General features: G+C 30.1%; 1 protein-coding gene across 1 annotated transcript; it reads right to left on the bottom strand.

Annotated features, from left to right (window-relative positions):
• Nucleotides 1–530: 530 nt before the first annotated feature.
• LOC146531846 (WD repeat-containing protein CG11141) lies at nucleotides 531–14,823 on the bottom strand. The gene is made up of 9 exons (XM_085197632.1): nucleotides 14,467–14,823; nucleotides 13,341–13,504; nucleotides 12,301–12,424; nucleotides 9,528–9,691; nucleotides 8,653–8,788; nucleotides 8,009–8,208; nucleotides 7,255–7,358; nucleotides 2,957–3,461; nucleotides 531–2,542 (listed from the first exon to the last, which is right to left on the bottom strand). Exons 1-9 carry the CDS (start codon nucleotides 14,689–14,691, stop codon nucleotides 2,077–2,079), a joined length of 2,088 nt encoding a protein of 695 aa, XP_085053758.1. The 5' UTR covers nucleotides 14,692–14,823; the 3' UTR covers nucleotides 531–2,076.
• Between the last annotated feature and the right edge of the window lie 183 nt (nucleotides 14,824–15,006).

Genomic DNA, 15,006 nt, shown 5'->3' with positions numbered 1-15,006 from the left:
ATTATCACAGTTTATAGTCCGGATAATCGCGAATTCATAAAACCGAAGGCCGGATAATCGAGTTCTACTGTACTTGTTTATAGCTTGTGTATTATGTATTTTTTGGCGGAGTATTACAACCTGTTCAAACATCATGAAGTGTAGATAATCATTGGTCCGCGATATCATGTGACCTAAGTCTGCAATCGAAGTAAAGTACGGCCAACTAGTCATGGCTGCCCTGAAGGAAGGCTTTCTGAACTTTTGCGAGAACACAAAAGTAATTCAAATTAGTAAATAAATATGTAATTAAATAGAGCGAAGCCGCGAAAGGATCGGTCACTATTTATAAATATACCTCGAATATAATATAATTCTTTAAATGATTAGTGCTTGGTTTTTACCTTTTATTTTTTAAATTGGAGACTTGCGTGCTTGATAGTGAATAAGAATTATTTTTTACGTAATTCGCTCTTTTTTTATATTATTTATTAAGTGTACGAATATATTTATATATATAATGGAGTCAGGTGTTGCATTAATAAACAATGTAGGATTGAAATCTTTTTATTTTTATAAATTTTTATAAATAATGCAAACCCAAAAATTTAAATAGTACAATAATATACGCTTAAATGTTTAATTTACATAATTTTATTGAAATTTATAACGTCAATTATTATTCGAATGTCTCGCATATACACTATAAACTATAGGCCACATAAAAATTAATACAAAATAAAATTACTAAACACTAGAATAGGGACATAATAAAATACATAGTCACTTTTCACTAGGTTCTCTGAGCCAGTCATACAAAAAATTTTGTAAAAGTGCACTAGGTCAACATTTAAAATAAAAAACTATTCCTAACCAAGGCCAACATTTTTTTTATAAGCATTTATAAATTATTTGAGTTACAAAAAATAAATGAAATTTGGTAGATAAAAAAATATCACAAATTATTTTAAATTATATAAAACTAAAAATAATTTAACGTTTTGCTACAACGTAGTCATATTAATAATTTTGTCATCGCCCTTGAGTCCTTGTAGCTGCAGATTTCCAAACCTCCATACTTATTACTGTAAATTTTCACAAAATCCGTTCAGTTCATTCCTTTGATTTAAAATTAAAGAAAAACAAAAAAAGAAACTCAAAAACACATTTTAAGTTATAATTTTAGCCACCTTAGCAAGTGCATAAAATTCATGTAACATAATATAGTTATTATTAAAATATATTTAAAATAAATATATTTTTTATACATAAAAGCACCAAACAACAAATTGGACAAATACCATAATTATCATCACATGACAGAATCTAGAAAAAAAAAACCAAATCAAATAATTAAAATGTATAAAATAACATAATACTATAAATAAGCTCATAAATTTATAAAATCTATACTAATTTGCATTTTTTTTTAAACTGGATAGCTGCAGGTTTTTTTTAATCATAAATGTAGTGTATACAAGACTTATTTTATTCGGAAAAAAATATAAGGACAGTTCTCTACATATTTGTAAGACCGAAATTCTAATTACTTCTTAAATGAATGAATATTTCTGATATTAATTTAAAGATATAATTTTGTGTATATTTTACAGCTATTGTCAACTTAATTAATAATTATATCCTAAATTATAAATATTTAGAAGCCTCAGTAAATACTATGATATAGTGTGATTATTTTTTTTAAATTCATAAGATTCCAATAATACTAAAATGGCTTACAAATAAACATTAAACATACTCTGAGCTAAAGCTAAGTAAAAATATATATGAAAATAAAATTTTTACATTTGTACTGTATTACAATGTGATTATTTTAAATGCATTGTGGTGTCATTTTATATATGAACTACTTAGAAAAAGATGGCGATACTTTTGTTTATTTATGATAAAGTATATAAGTTTATTATTAAGAAGTGCGAAATTACAAAATCTTAAACATCGTCATGTTTTTATGTATGTCTATGCTATTTTTCTTCTTTTTAAAGTCAAATAATATAATATATAACAATTCTATAAATAAAATACGTGTAATAAAGCGTGTTTAAAGCATATCGTGTCACATTTAAATAAATTATGTTATATAACCTCCCATTCACTATCTAAATGGTCGTCCGGGGATATAAGACTGTCCGCGTCTTTAACAGCATTCTTTATATCTAATTTCAATTCAATATTCTCTAAATTCCAATTATTCGGTAGTTTCACCACTTTAGGAACTAAATCGCCGGTTTCGGTTTTCTTTTGCACCGGTTTCTCAATTTTAGCGTAATGTCTATCGGCTTTTGTTAATGTTTTATCGGTTTTTATTGTTATTTTTTCGGTTTTTAATTTTTCTTTGTCCATTATGAACGATTTTTCGATTTCCGGTTTGTATGTGATTTCTATATCCGGTTTATATTTTATTTCATTTTCCTTTTCTTTGATGGGTTCCGGTGTTGAACTTTTAATACTAAGAGATTCTAGGTTGAGCATTTTTGCGAGTATCTTCTCTTTTTCAGCAATTTGTTGCTCTAATAAATCATCGTTTTGTTGAGGAATGTTGCTAAAAATATAAATATTATTGAATAAGTTAAACAGGATTTAAGTCACAATTTATCTTATATCAAACCATGCAATGTCTTGAAAATTGGTGCGGTGGGAACTAAATGTCTTAGCACCGGGTTCCTTCTGCCTACCCTGTTATATGCGGAATACATGTGAAAAAAATTAACTAAATACATATAATTATATTCTCGAGGCAAAGCGCGAGTTCCGCCGAACTCAACGCCGCAAAAAATGCCGCTGGAGGCATTTTTTGCCGAATCCTGGGGACATTGCGTGTTGAGTGGGGAGTCAACACGCAATGTCCCCAGAATTCGACAAAAAAATGCGGAACAGAGTGTCCTAGCACTAGGTTCCCATTATCTACACACATAATCAACCCAGAGTGACACAAAGAGTGAGAAAAAATACATACCCGTACACACTAACGTTCATAACACACGGGCTCGTATAACTAATCGCGTCCACTTTCCTCACAGGCGTCGCCATTCTCGGCGTACTACGCCCCGAACTATTATCTCGCCTCCTACTTCTCCTGCTATGAATTAATTCTCCATCACATTTCTTCTCCATTATACTATTATACATTTTCAATTTTCTTTGCAATTCTTCACTTTTAACCCTCCTAATTTCTTCAGCATCACTAGAAACATCTTTAAATTCATTTATAATAGATTCCAGAACGTTCTCTGATATATCATTAGGAAGGTGCTTTATTGGCGGCAATTCGAAACACTCCTCCCCATTCGCTACGGCCCCAGTCTCGATTGTTTCGTTTCTTGTGAATATCGATATCGGTTGTTCTAGAACGCTAGTGATGTACGGTACCGTTTGATCGATGTGTGTTAGGTCGCGCACAGTGTTTACCGCTTGTTGTAGTGATGTGGTTAGCGATTTTGTCATTAAGTTTGTTGGTTCGTCTGTAAAGATAACAGAAAATGTTTAGATTGTAATTTTATTGTTACAAGTTAATGTTTAAATATCACTATTCATAAATTTATTATTTTACGGGTATCAGGGCCTTGTATGGTTAGTACAATGGTCGTAAGTTCGAATCCGTTCGACAATGGTTGCCGTTACGTTTTTTAACTCAATTCTTAAGTCTCTAAACGGAATGATATAGAGAAATAGAGATAAATAGTACAGATAGTTAAATATATACTATAATATACTTAATTAATATTTATAATTAAAGTAAAATAAAGACTGTAATAACCAGTAATAAGTTAGACAAAAATATAATATATAATAAAAGTTTTATGTAATCAAAGTAAATATCATTATTAAGAAATTATATAAGTTAATAAGCTGTCTAATAATGTGGTAAAGTGCATAAAAAATACTTCTAATACAATTAAAATATGGCAAAAAAGCATTACAAAATAAAAATATAATTTGAAGCGATATCTAACAAAGCCATAATGATTGATCAATATTAAAGCAAAATAAAGAAGGTGAAACAAAAATAAAAATGCAAAAATAATATATAAAAAATATATATTTAAAAAAATACAATGGCCGTGTTGACATCGTTTCACAGTTTTAACAAAAATTTGAATTATTATTATAAGTACGACGCGCCAATTTAAAATTACGACAAAATTATAAGAAACATAATAATTATATGTTCAGCTTCACGCTGTGTCCCGCACACACCAGGGTAGAAGGAACTTTGTATTTAGACACTCCGTTACCCACTTTCTGCCGAATTCTGGAGGCATCGCGTGTTAAGTGGCAGAACTCAGCACCGCGCTTTGCCTCGACACCAGGGAGACCAATATAAACGTAAATAAATATTTCACTTTCTCGAGTGGGGATCGAACCCACGACCGTCGCGTTACAGTCACACTTTTATGCCGACGGAATTAATTATCCTTAAATATCAAACAACCTTTTTTTTGTTTATTCCAAGAAAAACGAATTTATTTCTTTAATTATAACAATTGTTTTAACAAAAACTTATTCTAATAGTACCAAAAAGAGTAATCCTAAAAACATTAATTTAAAAATGTATGTCTGTCTTAAAAGAGTTAATAGATCATGTATTAATTAATTTAGTTAATTTTTACAGAAAAGATATTTATTTACTTGAGAAATTTGTTTAGGTATATATTTATTGATTTTCTTGTAGAATCCAAATCGTTACAATCCATTAATTGTGCCAAAATATAATATTATAAATATACAAGTTTAAGCAAATTATAATAAAACAAAAGATATTTAAGTGATTACTACATAATTTCGTTGTCCTATACATTAAAAAAAAATTCATTTTATTAAATTTAAGACAAGCAAAATATATAAAAAAATTAATGAATTAACGAAAGTCACTAAATTATAATACATATATTTAAAAACACTATAAATAATAAATTGATAGTTCCAGATATTCATATTCTTGTGACAGTGTAGTCATATCAATATTTTATTTGGTTTCGATTTATTAAATGTGAAAAATAAAGTTGGCAATAATCACTGCTACAATGGAAAAAATTTATTTGACCAAGCAATAAAATAAATAAAGAAAGAAAATTGTGAGAAAGAGTGCTTTGCTCTTTTAAATGATAAAACAGGTGTAGAAAAGTATATATGTATAACTATTTTATCGATCTCTAATAATATTTTTTATTTTAAGAAAGCTTTGTCTGATCTACTTTTAAATAGACTCACACAAATAAGCTCAGCATGAGCCTCGCGAACCACACTTATCCAAAAAGGCGTTTGTGTCCACATTTGGTACTAGTTAAGGCACATCGTGTTTTCATACAAAAATGGCTATGGCACAGAATATATAAATAATAGATTATGTATTGACTACATAAAACAAATATGTATTTTATTTTCACAGAAAACTTTTATTGTTTTTTTAATAATTATTATTATTATTGTTTATTTGGATGGACCGACTTATTTCTTTTTTGGACGGATTTTGATATAATTAACAATCAAAAACAAAGAAAAATGTCTACATGGTTTTTAATAATTACAATTTTTTTTTGTCAATACTACAATATTTTTTATATATTTAAACCAGTAAATAACGTCATAAGTTCAAACACTCTACAGCTAGTTTTCAAGAATACTATTAAAATATGATGCAGTACATCAATTGCTTGTTTAAAAGATACTTGTAAATTTTTTTTATGAACTTTTTATTAAACATATACTCTATTGATATAGCAAAAACATCCACTAATATGTCAATCATGATTTAATAAAGTTTACTGAATTGTAATTAAAACGATTTTTATTTATTAAATGTAGGTAGACTATTTTTTTAATGCGTTTCCTCGTATCTATTCCAAAAGCCTGCGATTTCCTACTGCCTACTTAAAATAATCAAACCAGTAAAAATTACACAACCATTGGTCAATTTTTATTATTATATAAAAAATAGTTAGGTAACACTTAAGTACTCATTTTGGTCAAATACTTTGTTATGGAAAAAAGTCAAACTTACAATTCGATAGTGATACGCTTCTAAAATCGATAAAAATTTAATCGATTATAAAACGATACACAAATGAAATCGATCAGAATCGAATTATAAGTGCGACTTTACTACATTTATCTAAATAATACTAAGTTCAAGCACTAGTTCTTACTATGCAATAAGCATTATAATACAACGAAGAAAAAGTTGTGTTTAATAACACAATACATAAATATGTATATAATGAAAATATATGTTTATTCGTAAGTGTTATGTTTAATTGCAATTGCAGTTTTAGGAATTTATATACAATAACCCTGCAATATAACTATTTTACTATAAGTTCATTGAAATCCAATCCTTCTCAAAATTTTAAAATCATGTTAATATCTATGTTATTTCTTCTGATATATAAAAAAATTATAAAAATAATTTTATAATCTAAAACAATGTTATGGGTCTTTTGATTTTAGAAAAATATTTTTACTTACTTCATAATAAAAAATAGATCATATAAAAAAAATAATAGACATAAAAAATATAATAATGACTATTTCGTAATACTTATTGTAATATATTGGTAAAAAAAAACCATATATCAAGGGAATGATTAAGTATTAGTCTTAAGTATAGTTGCAATATCATAAAAACTAAAATACATATCTTTAAGTTATATAACTTTTCGATAAATAAAATGTATACAAATAATTTTATATTTATACTAATATGAATAAGTATATTATATCAAATAATATATATTTTTGGAATAATATAAATTAGTCTAATAATGAATAGTGAATACAATGCATTCTGCGACTACTGCAAGAAAAAATACTAAAAAAATATTTTATGTATACTTATTACAATAGAAAATGAATATAATTGTAAAAATGGGGATGTCCAAAATGAAACTTGGAAAAGTCGAAAATATTCATAAATTGTAAATTTTATATTGGTGTGAAATGAAAGAGGAATTTTCTGCAGATTCATGTATGTAGTATGCATGAATAGAGATAGGGTAAAGGTAAGCAGAGGGGAATTTTTTTAGGTAGGGAAATGACAATTATGCGAGGGGGGGGTGCTGGGGGGGGGGTTTAGTTGGAAATAGGTTATATTCGGGAATTTGATTGTTCGATTGTTCGAAATTAAGTACAAATCCATTTGAAGGACAAATGAATATGGTATATGAGATAACTATAGAATATACAAAGTATGTATAGTTACAAAAGGGATGTTATATGGGAAAAGGTGTCAAGATGGCGGGGGTCTTGCAAACAGACCTGAGGCGAGGGCAGCGGGTTCAGGCGCGTGCGCGAGACGCAGGAGAGAACGAGCACCTTCTAGCACGAATATCTCTTCTTTGTTCACAGCCACTGATATGATCCTGTAATATTGTAAATAATTCAATTATTGTACTAATAATAATATGTTTGAAAAAAATATTTTTAATGACATAAAATTATTAATATTTTTAAATATTCGCCATTACTTAATTATCTTAGAAGATCATGATATCAAGAGATTAAAAGATAACCATGAATATTATCTACAAACATTATTTGATCAGATACCATTGAGTCATTGTGAGTTTAAAATTATTACACTTGTTTTTTTAAATTTTCCGTTAAAATAACTTGCTTTAGTATAATGACAAAGCTTTTATATAAATACACATTTCCCATTAATACCCCAGTAAACCATCCAAGCCTCAAATCATAGACAACGGCAACAACAGTCAAAGAATCTCAGGTCCAACAATGAACATTTCCTATATACAGGATATATTCAATGTGGGACCCGAAGTTTTAGTAGTTTTTAGTAGTAGTTTTTTCTGCTCTACTTCACTATTAGTGAGTTTGATATTTCTTCCTAGTAAGAAAATAACGAAAAAAAATTCTTCCAAGGTTTGGAAGACCTCTAAAGAGGTCCCTTTCTGTATGAGAATGTTTCTTTTGCGATAGAACGCTCTGGCACTTTTAATGAGTTAGACCATTACATCCTGAAAAGGAAAATAACAAAAAAAAAATTCCAAACCTTCTTAAATCATCGACAACGGCCACAGCAGTCAAAGATCTCGGGTCCAATATATACAGGATATGCTCATTGTGGGACACTAGGAAGTGTTCTCGGAATACGTGCAGTGGCCCGAAATTGTACTCCCTTTCTGTATGAGAATGCTTCTTTTGTGACGGGTTGAGAAGCTCTGCCACTGTTAGCGGGTTGGTTATTGCTTCCTGTCAATAATACACTAATATATATTAATTTAAATGAACTTCATACAATATAGACTTACAACGACTAAGAACGGGTATGTCGAAATGATAACTTATCCCATAAAAACTAAAAATTATTCTCAGTGTTCTAATTTTCATTAAAGAAATTAAATTAATTTTGTTTTATAAAAATGCTGTGTTCTTTAAATAATATAATTATTTATTATAATAATATTGCCACCAAATCTGCCAAAGAAAGCCAAGTCACTTACTTTCTGCCAAATTCTGGAGGCATTGCGTGTTGAGTGGTAGAACTCGACGCCAGAGCGAAGAAATGTAAATATAAATTTAAATAAATATTTTATTTCCTCCAGTGGGGATCGAACCCATCTAACCTCCAAAAAATCCAAATACATAAAAAACTAGCAGGCACTCATAGACCACGAGGAAAGGAAGGTATACCACCTTGAACAGCAAAGTCTGATGAACATGTCCGGACACGTCCGCCCGCCATAGGCGCAGGCCGGCGCGCGCGCAGTACGCGGCCGCCGCGCCGCCGCGCGCATACGAATACTGGAACACAGCGCCGAGTGCGCATAGACTGGGGGCGAGCGGGTTGATGATTTAGTCAATAAGTAGCTTTATAAAATATTGTTTTTTTTTAGGAATGTAAAAGTAAACGTAACAAGCCTATAAGAATTTCAATGTAGCTTGATGAGAACGTATGGCTTAGTGATCAGAGCGCATGGACGATTTTTAAAGATTCGCGGGTTTAAATTTCGTTAATAATAGCTACGTTCAAATTTTTATACGTTTGTTGTTGTAATAAATATATTTATTAATACGTAAAAGAAAAAAATAAAGCAGACTCTTAAATAAATCCTGAGACTTGTACCCATTTTTATCAAAATAAAACATATATAATGGAGGATTTACATATGCCTATAAATATACACCAAAAATATATCAATCTTAACACTATAAAAGTAGGCGTTGAAAGTTAAAACACTATAATATATCACTAATGTACTATAATAACTGTTCTATACATTTGAGGCTGTGGTGGCGAAGCGTAACATTGTAAACGCGACGATTATAGGTTCAATCCTCCACTCAAAGGAATCAATTAAACACATCGTCAGTGCAGTGAATGAATAAATTTCATTTCCTCGCTCTAGTAAGAAGAGAAAGCACAGTGTTGAATTCTGCCACTCAAATGACTCCAAAATTGGGTGGAAAGTGATAAGTGTCTTAACAGTAAGGTACCCCTGCCTTTCCAACATGCTGGGCTATACCATAAAGCTAAATATAATTAAATATATAGAAATAATGTAACCCACCTCTTCCTCTCTTTCTTCCCCAGCTGTGTCACGTGCCAGCGACTGTCGCGCCTCTCACACACTATACTGCGGTAGACACTGGACACTAACAGAGTATTCTGATAGTAACTCATTTGCACTATTTCATGTTCCTCGTTCACTATTTCCATTGATTTACATAAATGCTGTAAAAATAAGGGTAACATTTTATATTATACTAAAAATCACCATACATCGCCTTAAGAAATAGATTTTCAAAGGATTACCTACAACAAAAAATAAGCTGTAACATATGTATAATAAAAAGACAAACAGAAAAATTGGCGTAATTGGACGTTAAACGAAAAGAATATTCAAATTAATTATTATTTATTAATATTTTCAATTCTCCGCTCTGGCACTAAGGCTTCAAATTCTAAAAAAAAATAGCTTTATGTAGCAAAAAACGCGTCGTCAGACACTATAAAGGGAATCAAGATTAATAGGGTACGTCTGGTATGAAATAGAATTATGAAACTCGGCAGCTAGCATCTACAGGTATAGGTATCTACTAGTTCAGAAATAAAATATGAAAAAATAATCCACTTTTGGTTTAATCCTAAAAAAATAATACCCTTAAAGGAGGGCAAAATTTGGTATTAAAGCCGCTAGTTCTAGTGAACAGTTGAAAAAAGATGAAAGGACTCTGGATAGCCTGAAGTTCACGCACGCACGCGTACGGAACGCTCGCTCGTGGGAGAGCAAGGTTTTTATCTTTACGCAATATCACTAATTCGCTATTAACTGATCCTGCACTCCAATATTCAAAAGTTTTTTTTATTATTCAGTCATAGTATTAAATACATTTATTATACGAAACATATACTTAGCCTAATGATTAATATACATGCTATAACTTAATCATTATTATCATGCTATTACTTATTATTACTTATATGAAGCAATCTAAAAACATATAAAATAAGTAAATAAGCATTTTCATGTTAAATATTAAATAGTTAGCAATTTTCTACTCTTTTTTCACTCTCTACTTATTTTAATCTGACGGTAAACACCTTAAAAATATTTATAAAATATAATTATGCGGGATTTGATCCCACATTCATCGTATAAAGACGAGTCGCCACTCTCAAAAGCGTAAACACGATAAATTTTTTATCAACAATTATAAACTTTGAACGCACAGATAACAAATGCAATAAAAATAACGTTATCAAAACAAACAATTTTCATAATTACTTAATTGTTTACTGTTTACACTGTGCTTGTAATGTACTATAATAGCTAATGGGAAGCGGAAAAATTGATAATGTCTTGGGATCCTTCAACTTTACGTATTTATGTAGGTCTTAAAGAAATAATTATAAGAGAAAGATTTTTTTTAGTGGTTGGCAGAGGGAATCTGGGAACCTAGAGTTAAGATCCTCAGTCACGTTTCCGCCGAATTGTAGAGGCATTGCGTATTTAGTGTGGGAATTGAACCCACAACCCGTCGTGTTTACAATAGTCTCACGACTGGCCTCATAAAACTTTGTATTACTCTTTTCTCTACAGTAATCCGCATGGTTTTCTAAAAGTCGCAGGTTCGAATCCAATTACGTTAAAAAATTTATACGTTTCTAAGTATGTATTTTTTATGTACCTATGACGTATTTTATAACATTAAAAAAATCATATTAATAAGTACTAAAAAGCTGAACTGAATGTAATTAATATGAACTCAATTCTCAGCTAGGGCCATCCCCTAGCAAAAAATTTAGGTTTTTATATATGTACTAGCGGACGCGCGCAGCTTCGCTTACGTATTTAGGGGTGAATTCTAATAAACCATGAAACATGTGTTCAATGAAATATTTTTAAGAGTCTAAATTTCAAATTTTATAAAAATCGGTGGTGTTTGAAAGATTTTTCCAAAAACACTTTCAACCCCTTATTTGCACCCTTAGGGGGTGAATTCTAGAAAACCATGAAACACATGTTCAATTAAATATTTTTAAGAGTCTAAATTTCAAATTTTATAAAAATCGGTGGCGATTTTAGAATTTTTTCATACAAACTTTCAACCCCTTATTTGCACCCTTATGGAAAGAATTCTAGAAAACCATGAAACACGTGTTCAATTAAATACTTTTAAGAGTCTGAATTTCAAATTTTATAACAATCGGTGCCGATTTAATTTTTTTTCCATACTAACTTTCAACCCCTATTTCACCCCTTTAGGGTTAAAATTTTTCAAAATCCCTTCTTAGTGGATGTCCAGATTACAAAAGTAAACATCTGTCCAAATTTCACGTTTCTACCATCAGCAGTTACGGCTGTGCGTGCGTCTTACCTCAGTCAGTGAGGACAAGTCCTTTTATATATATATAGATAGATAACAAAGGGAATTCCCGCAGTCCTGACGACAAAGTCCGACATTGATTTTCGATTTTGTTATTTTTTTTTATACACGGAAAGTAATGACAGAGTAACGTTATTTCAATAGATTATACATAACAACAAAAATTATTTTGCATAATATGAAAGACATATGAAAGGCCAGTCGTGACGCAGGTGCACAAAAGTGTGACTATAAACGCGACTAGTTGTTCAATCCTCACTCGGGGACATGAAATATTTATTTAAAATTTATATCTCCATTACTTCTCTCCAGTGTCGAAGCAAAGATCACTTAATGCCTACAGAATTACCGGCGGAAAGTGAGGAACGCAGTGTATTAACACTAGGTTCACTCTTCTTACCTGGCTGTGAAGCTAGAGCGTGAAGCTGCAAAAAAAAAACCATTAGAACTCACCATGTAAAAGTCAATTTCTGTCATAATAATCACACCATTCTTGTCACCAGAGAACAGTCGCATGCCATTTTTCGACCACTCTATGGCTGTTATTTTGCTTTTATGCAAATCTCCTATGGTATACCTGAAAAAATATTTGGCTTAACAATCTTTTGCAGTGGTTAAAGTTTCAAATGATTTACTTCAACATATCTAAGTAACTTTATATTTTTTCAGTGTTGCATATTTATTATTAACTAGGTTGACGTGGCGAGACTAGGCCACATGACACAAGCGTAAACGCGACGGTTGTAGGTTCTAGCGTTGTGGGAATGAAGTATTTGACATTATCAATTCTACGCTTTGGGAATTAAGCAAAGCGCGGCGTTTAGTTCCGCCGCACAACACGCAATGTCTCGAGAATTCGATGAAAAATGGGGAATTTAAGCATCTTAATGGAATCAGAGCATCTTAACACTAGATTCTCTCCACATACCCTGGTATGTTCAGGATACAGTATTGGTGGTATTGTAAAATGAATACATAATACATAATGAACATATACATATAACATAGACTTAAGTCTATGTAAAAGACTCATGTTCGCCAAACAAAGACACAATGAAATAATAACAGGAAACTTAAGACAAGTTTTAAATATAATTTATTATATTTCCATACATTATGAACACATATGTAACTCAGTAATGTTAACATATAATATCTAAGATTTAAAACACTGAACAATAAAATAATTTTTGAAATATTTAATAAAACATATATATTAAATTCAGGGCAGTCTTAGAGAGATAAGTGACAAAAATTTTAATTACATCAAACCATTAAATTTCAAAGATAATGTATATTGGGTGGTTGAAATTATATCTGACTGTAAATAATAATTGTAAGCTTGATTCCCACTCAGGAGAATGAATTATATTCATTTCCCCATTCTGGTTAGTAAAAGTTTGTTATTAACCTCTACCAACTAGACAAAAAGATGAATATGCTTATAACTATCAAAATATATATATATTAAATACAATGAAACACTGACTGACCTTTCCACTTTAGGTTCAACTTTAGGTTTGAAGTTATCAGGTAAATTTTCAGGATGCTCTTTAGGTATTTGGAATACTGTGACTTGGCCTGCTGCGTTCCCCGCACCTACCATGTAGTCCACTGTACTTACTATCTTCACATACGTTATGGGTGATGTTGACGCCTATAACAAACATTTAACATATATAAATATTAATTTATGCACATGGCTCACAGTTCTTGCACTCAACATGCCTGATTAGACAGGTCGTATTTTGTATGCACATGATCTACTATTTTTTAAATAATTTGTCAGATTACCAGGTAATCCCATTCAAAAATTTCTACTCTAAATAAATGTCTTATAAATTTAAATTTTCTAGTTTCTACATATATATTAAAACTAAGGAAATATAAATCTTTTCAAAGTATAGTGTGTTTTTACTTTCAAGATAGTCATAATACAATATGAGATAGTACATTAAAAAGACTTGTTTTGCTTACAGAAGTTTATTTAGCCTACTTAGATAAACAAGTTAAGGACAAAATACTCATGATGTTATTTATAATGAGATTACTCTTTCAAAAACATTACTACAATTTGTGATTTATTTTATATATTTGTCATATAAATGTATGTTTTTAAATAATATGCTTATAATATATATTTGGAGCTACCATTATGGACTCAATGGTAATTGGGTAAAAGAAAAAATTAATTACAATGAAGTGACTCTACCCATTTTTCTATTCTATTTCTGAAATGTGGAATATTGGAAATATTTTAATATTGTTGTGTTAATTCTAATTAAGAAAAAAATTCACCATAGCTTGACAAGAATGTATAGCTTGATTGGCTAAACACCTTGGGTAGTATCCAAAAATTCCGGGTGCAAGTCTCATTTCTTTATTCTTCATTATGTTTCACAAAACAAAACTAGGTTTGCTACTGTTGTCCATTTCAATGCAATATAAGTATATTGCAAAGATATACACACACTACATTCAAAACATGATTACTTAATAGCACACAATATATACATGTGTTTTAAAAATTTAATAACAATCACACAGTTTTACGAAAGCGTAGTCAAAAGTATTTCAAGGTAAAGGAAAGCTGTTTAAACATATGGGGGATATACTTACTTCGCATCTTAGGCGCTGAATATTTCCTTTTTTTCTATCGTACCAATACACTAATCCAACATTTGTCCCAAGAGCAATATATTCGCTAACTGCATCCACACAAGTCAAGCACAATTCATTAGAAAATAGACCAGTCTGTATTCTAGGAGGAATTAAATTTAAAATATGGGAACAAGGTGTCCATTCTCTCACAAATCCTTCTTCAGCCCCACTAGTAACTTCCATTTTTATTTAATTAACTGCGACAGTTTTTCAGGAATAAGGAATTTACTTCTGATCCCAAAATCATGTCTCGCCTGTATATATTTTTATTGAAATTTATTTAGACGATACATTTTGACGTTAAACATGAACGTTCCTCCTCCGACGACTTTGACATTTAAGTTATTTATATATGAAATTAAATTAATGTTTTCGACAGTGCTGCCAACTTCGGGAAGGCAAAAAACAGTAAAATACAAGAAATTCATTAAAAATAATAAAGTACTTTTAAAGTACTACTTTATATTTATAAAGAAATTCAAGTTAAAATGCGAATAA

This window comes from Heliconius melpomene, chromosome 14, assembly GCF_056956725.1.
Source record: "Heliconius melpomene rosina isolate 202511_hmr_F chromosome 14, ASM5695672v1, whole genome shotgun sequence".
NCBI classification, from domain to species: domain Eukaryota; kingdom Metazoa; phylum Arthropoda; class Insecta; order Lepidoptera; family Nymphalidae; genus Heliconius; species Heliconius melpomene.
This window is presented reverse-complemented; position numbering and strand designations above follow the sequence as displayed.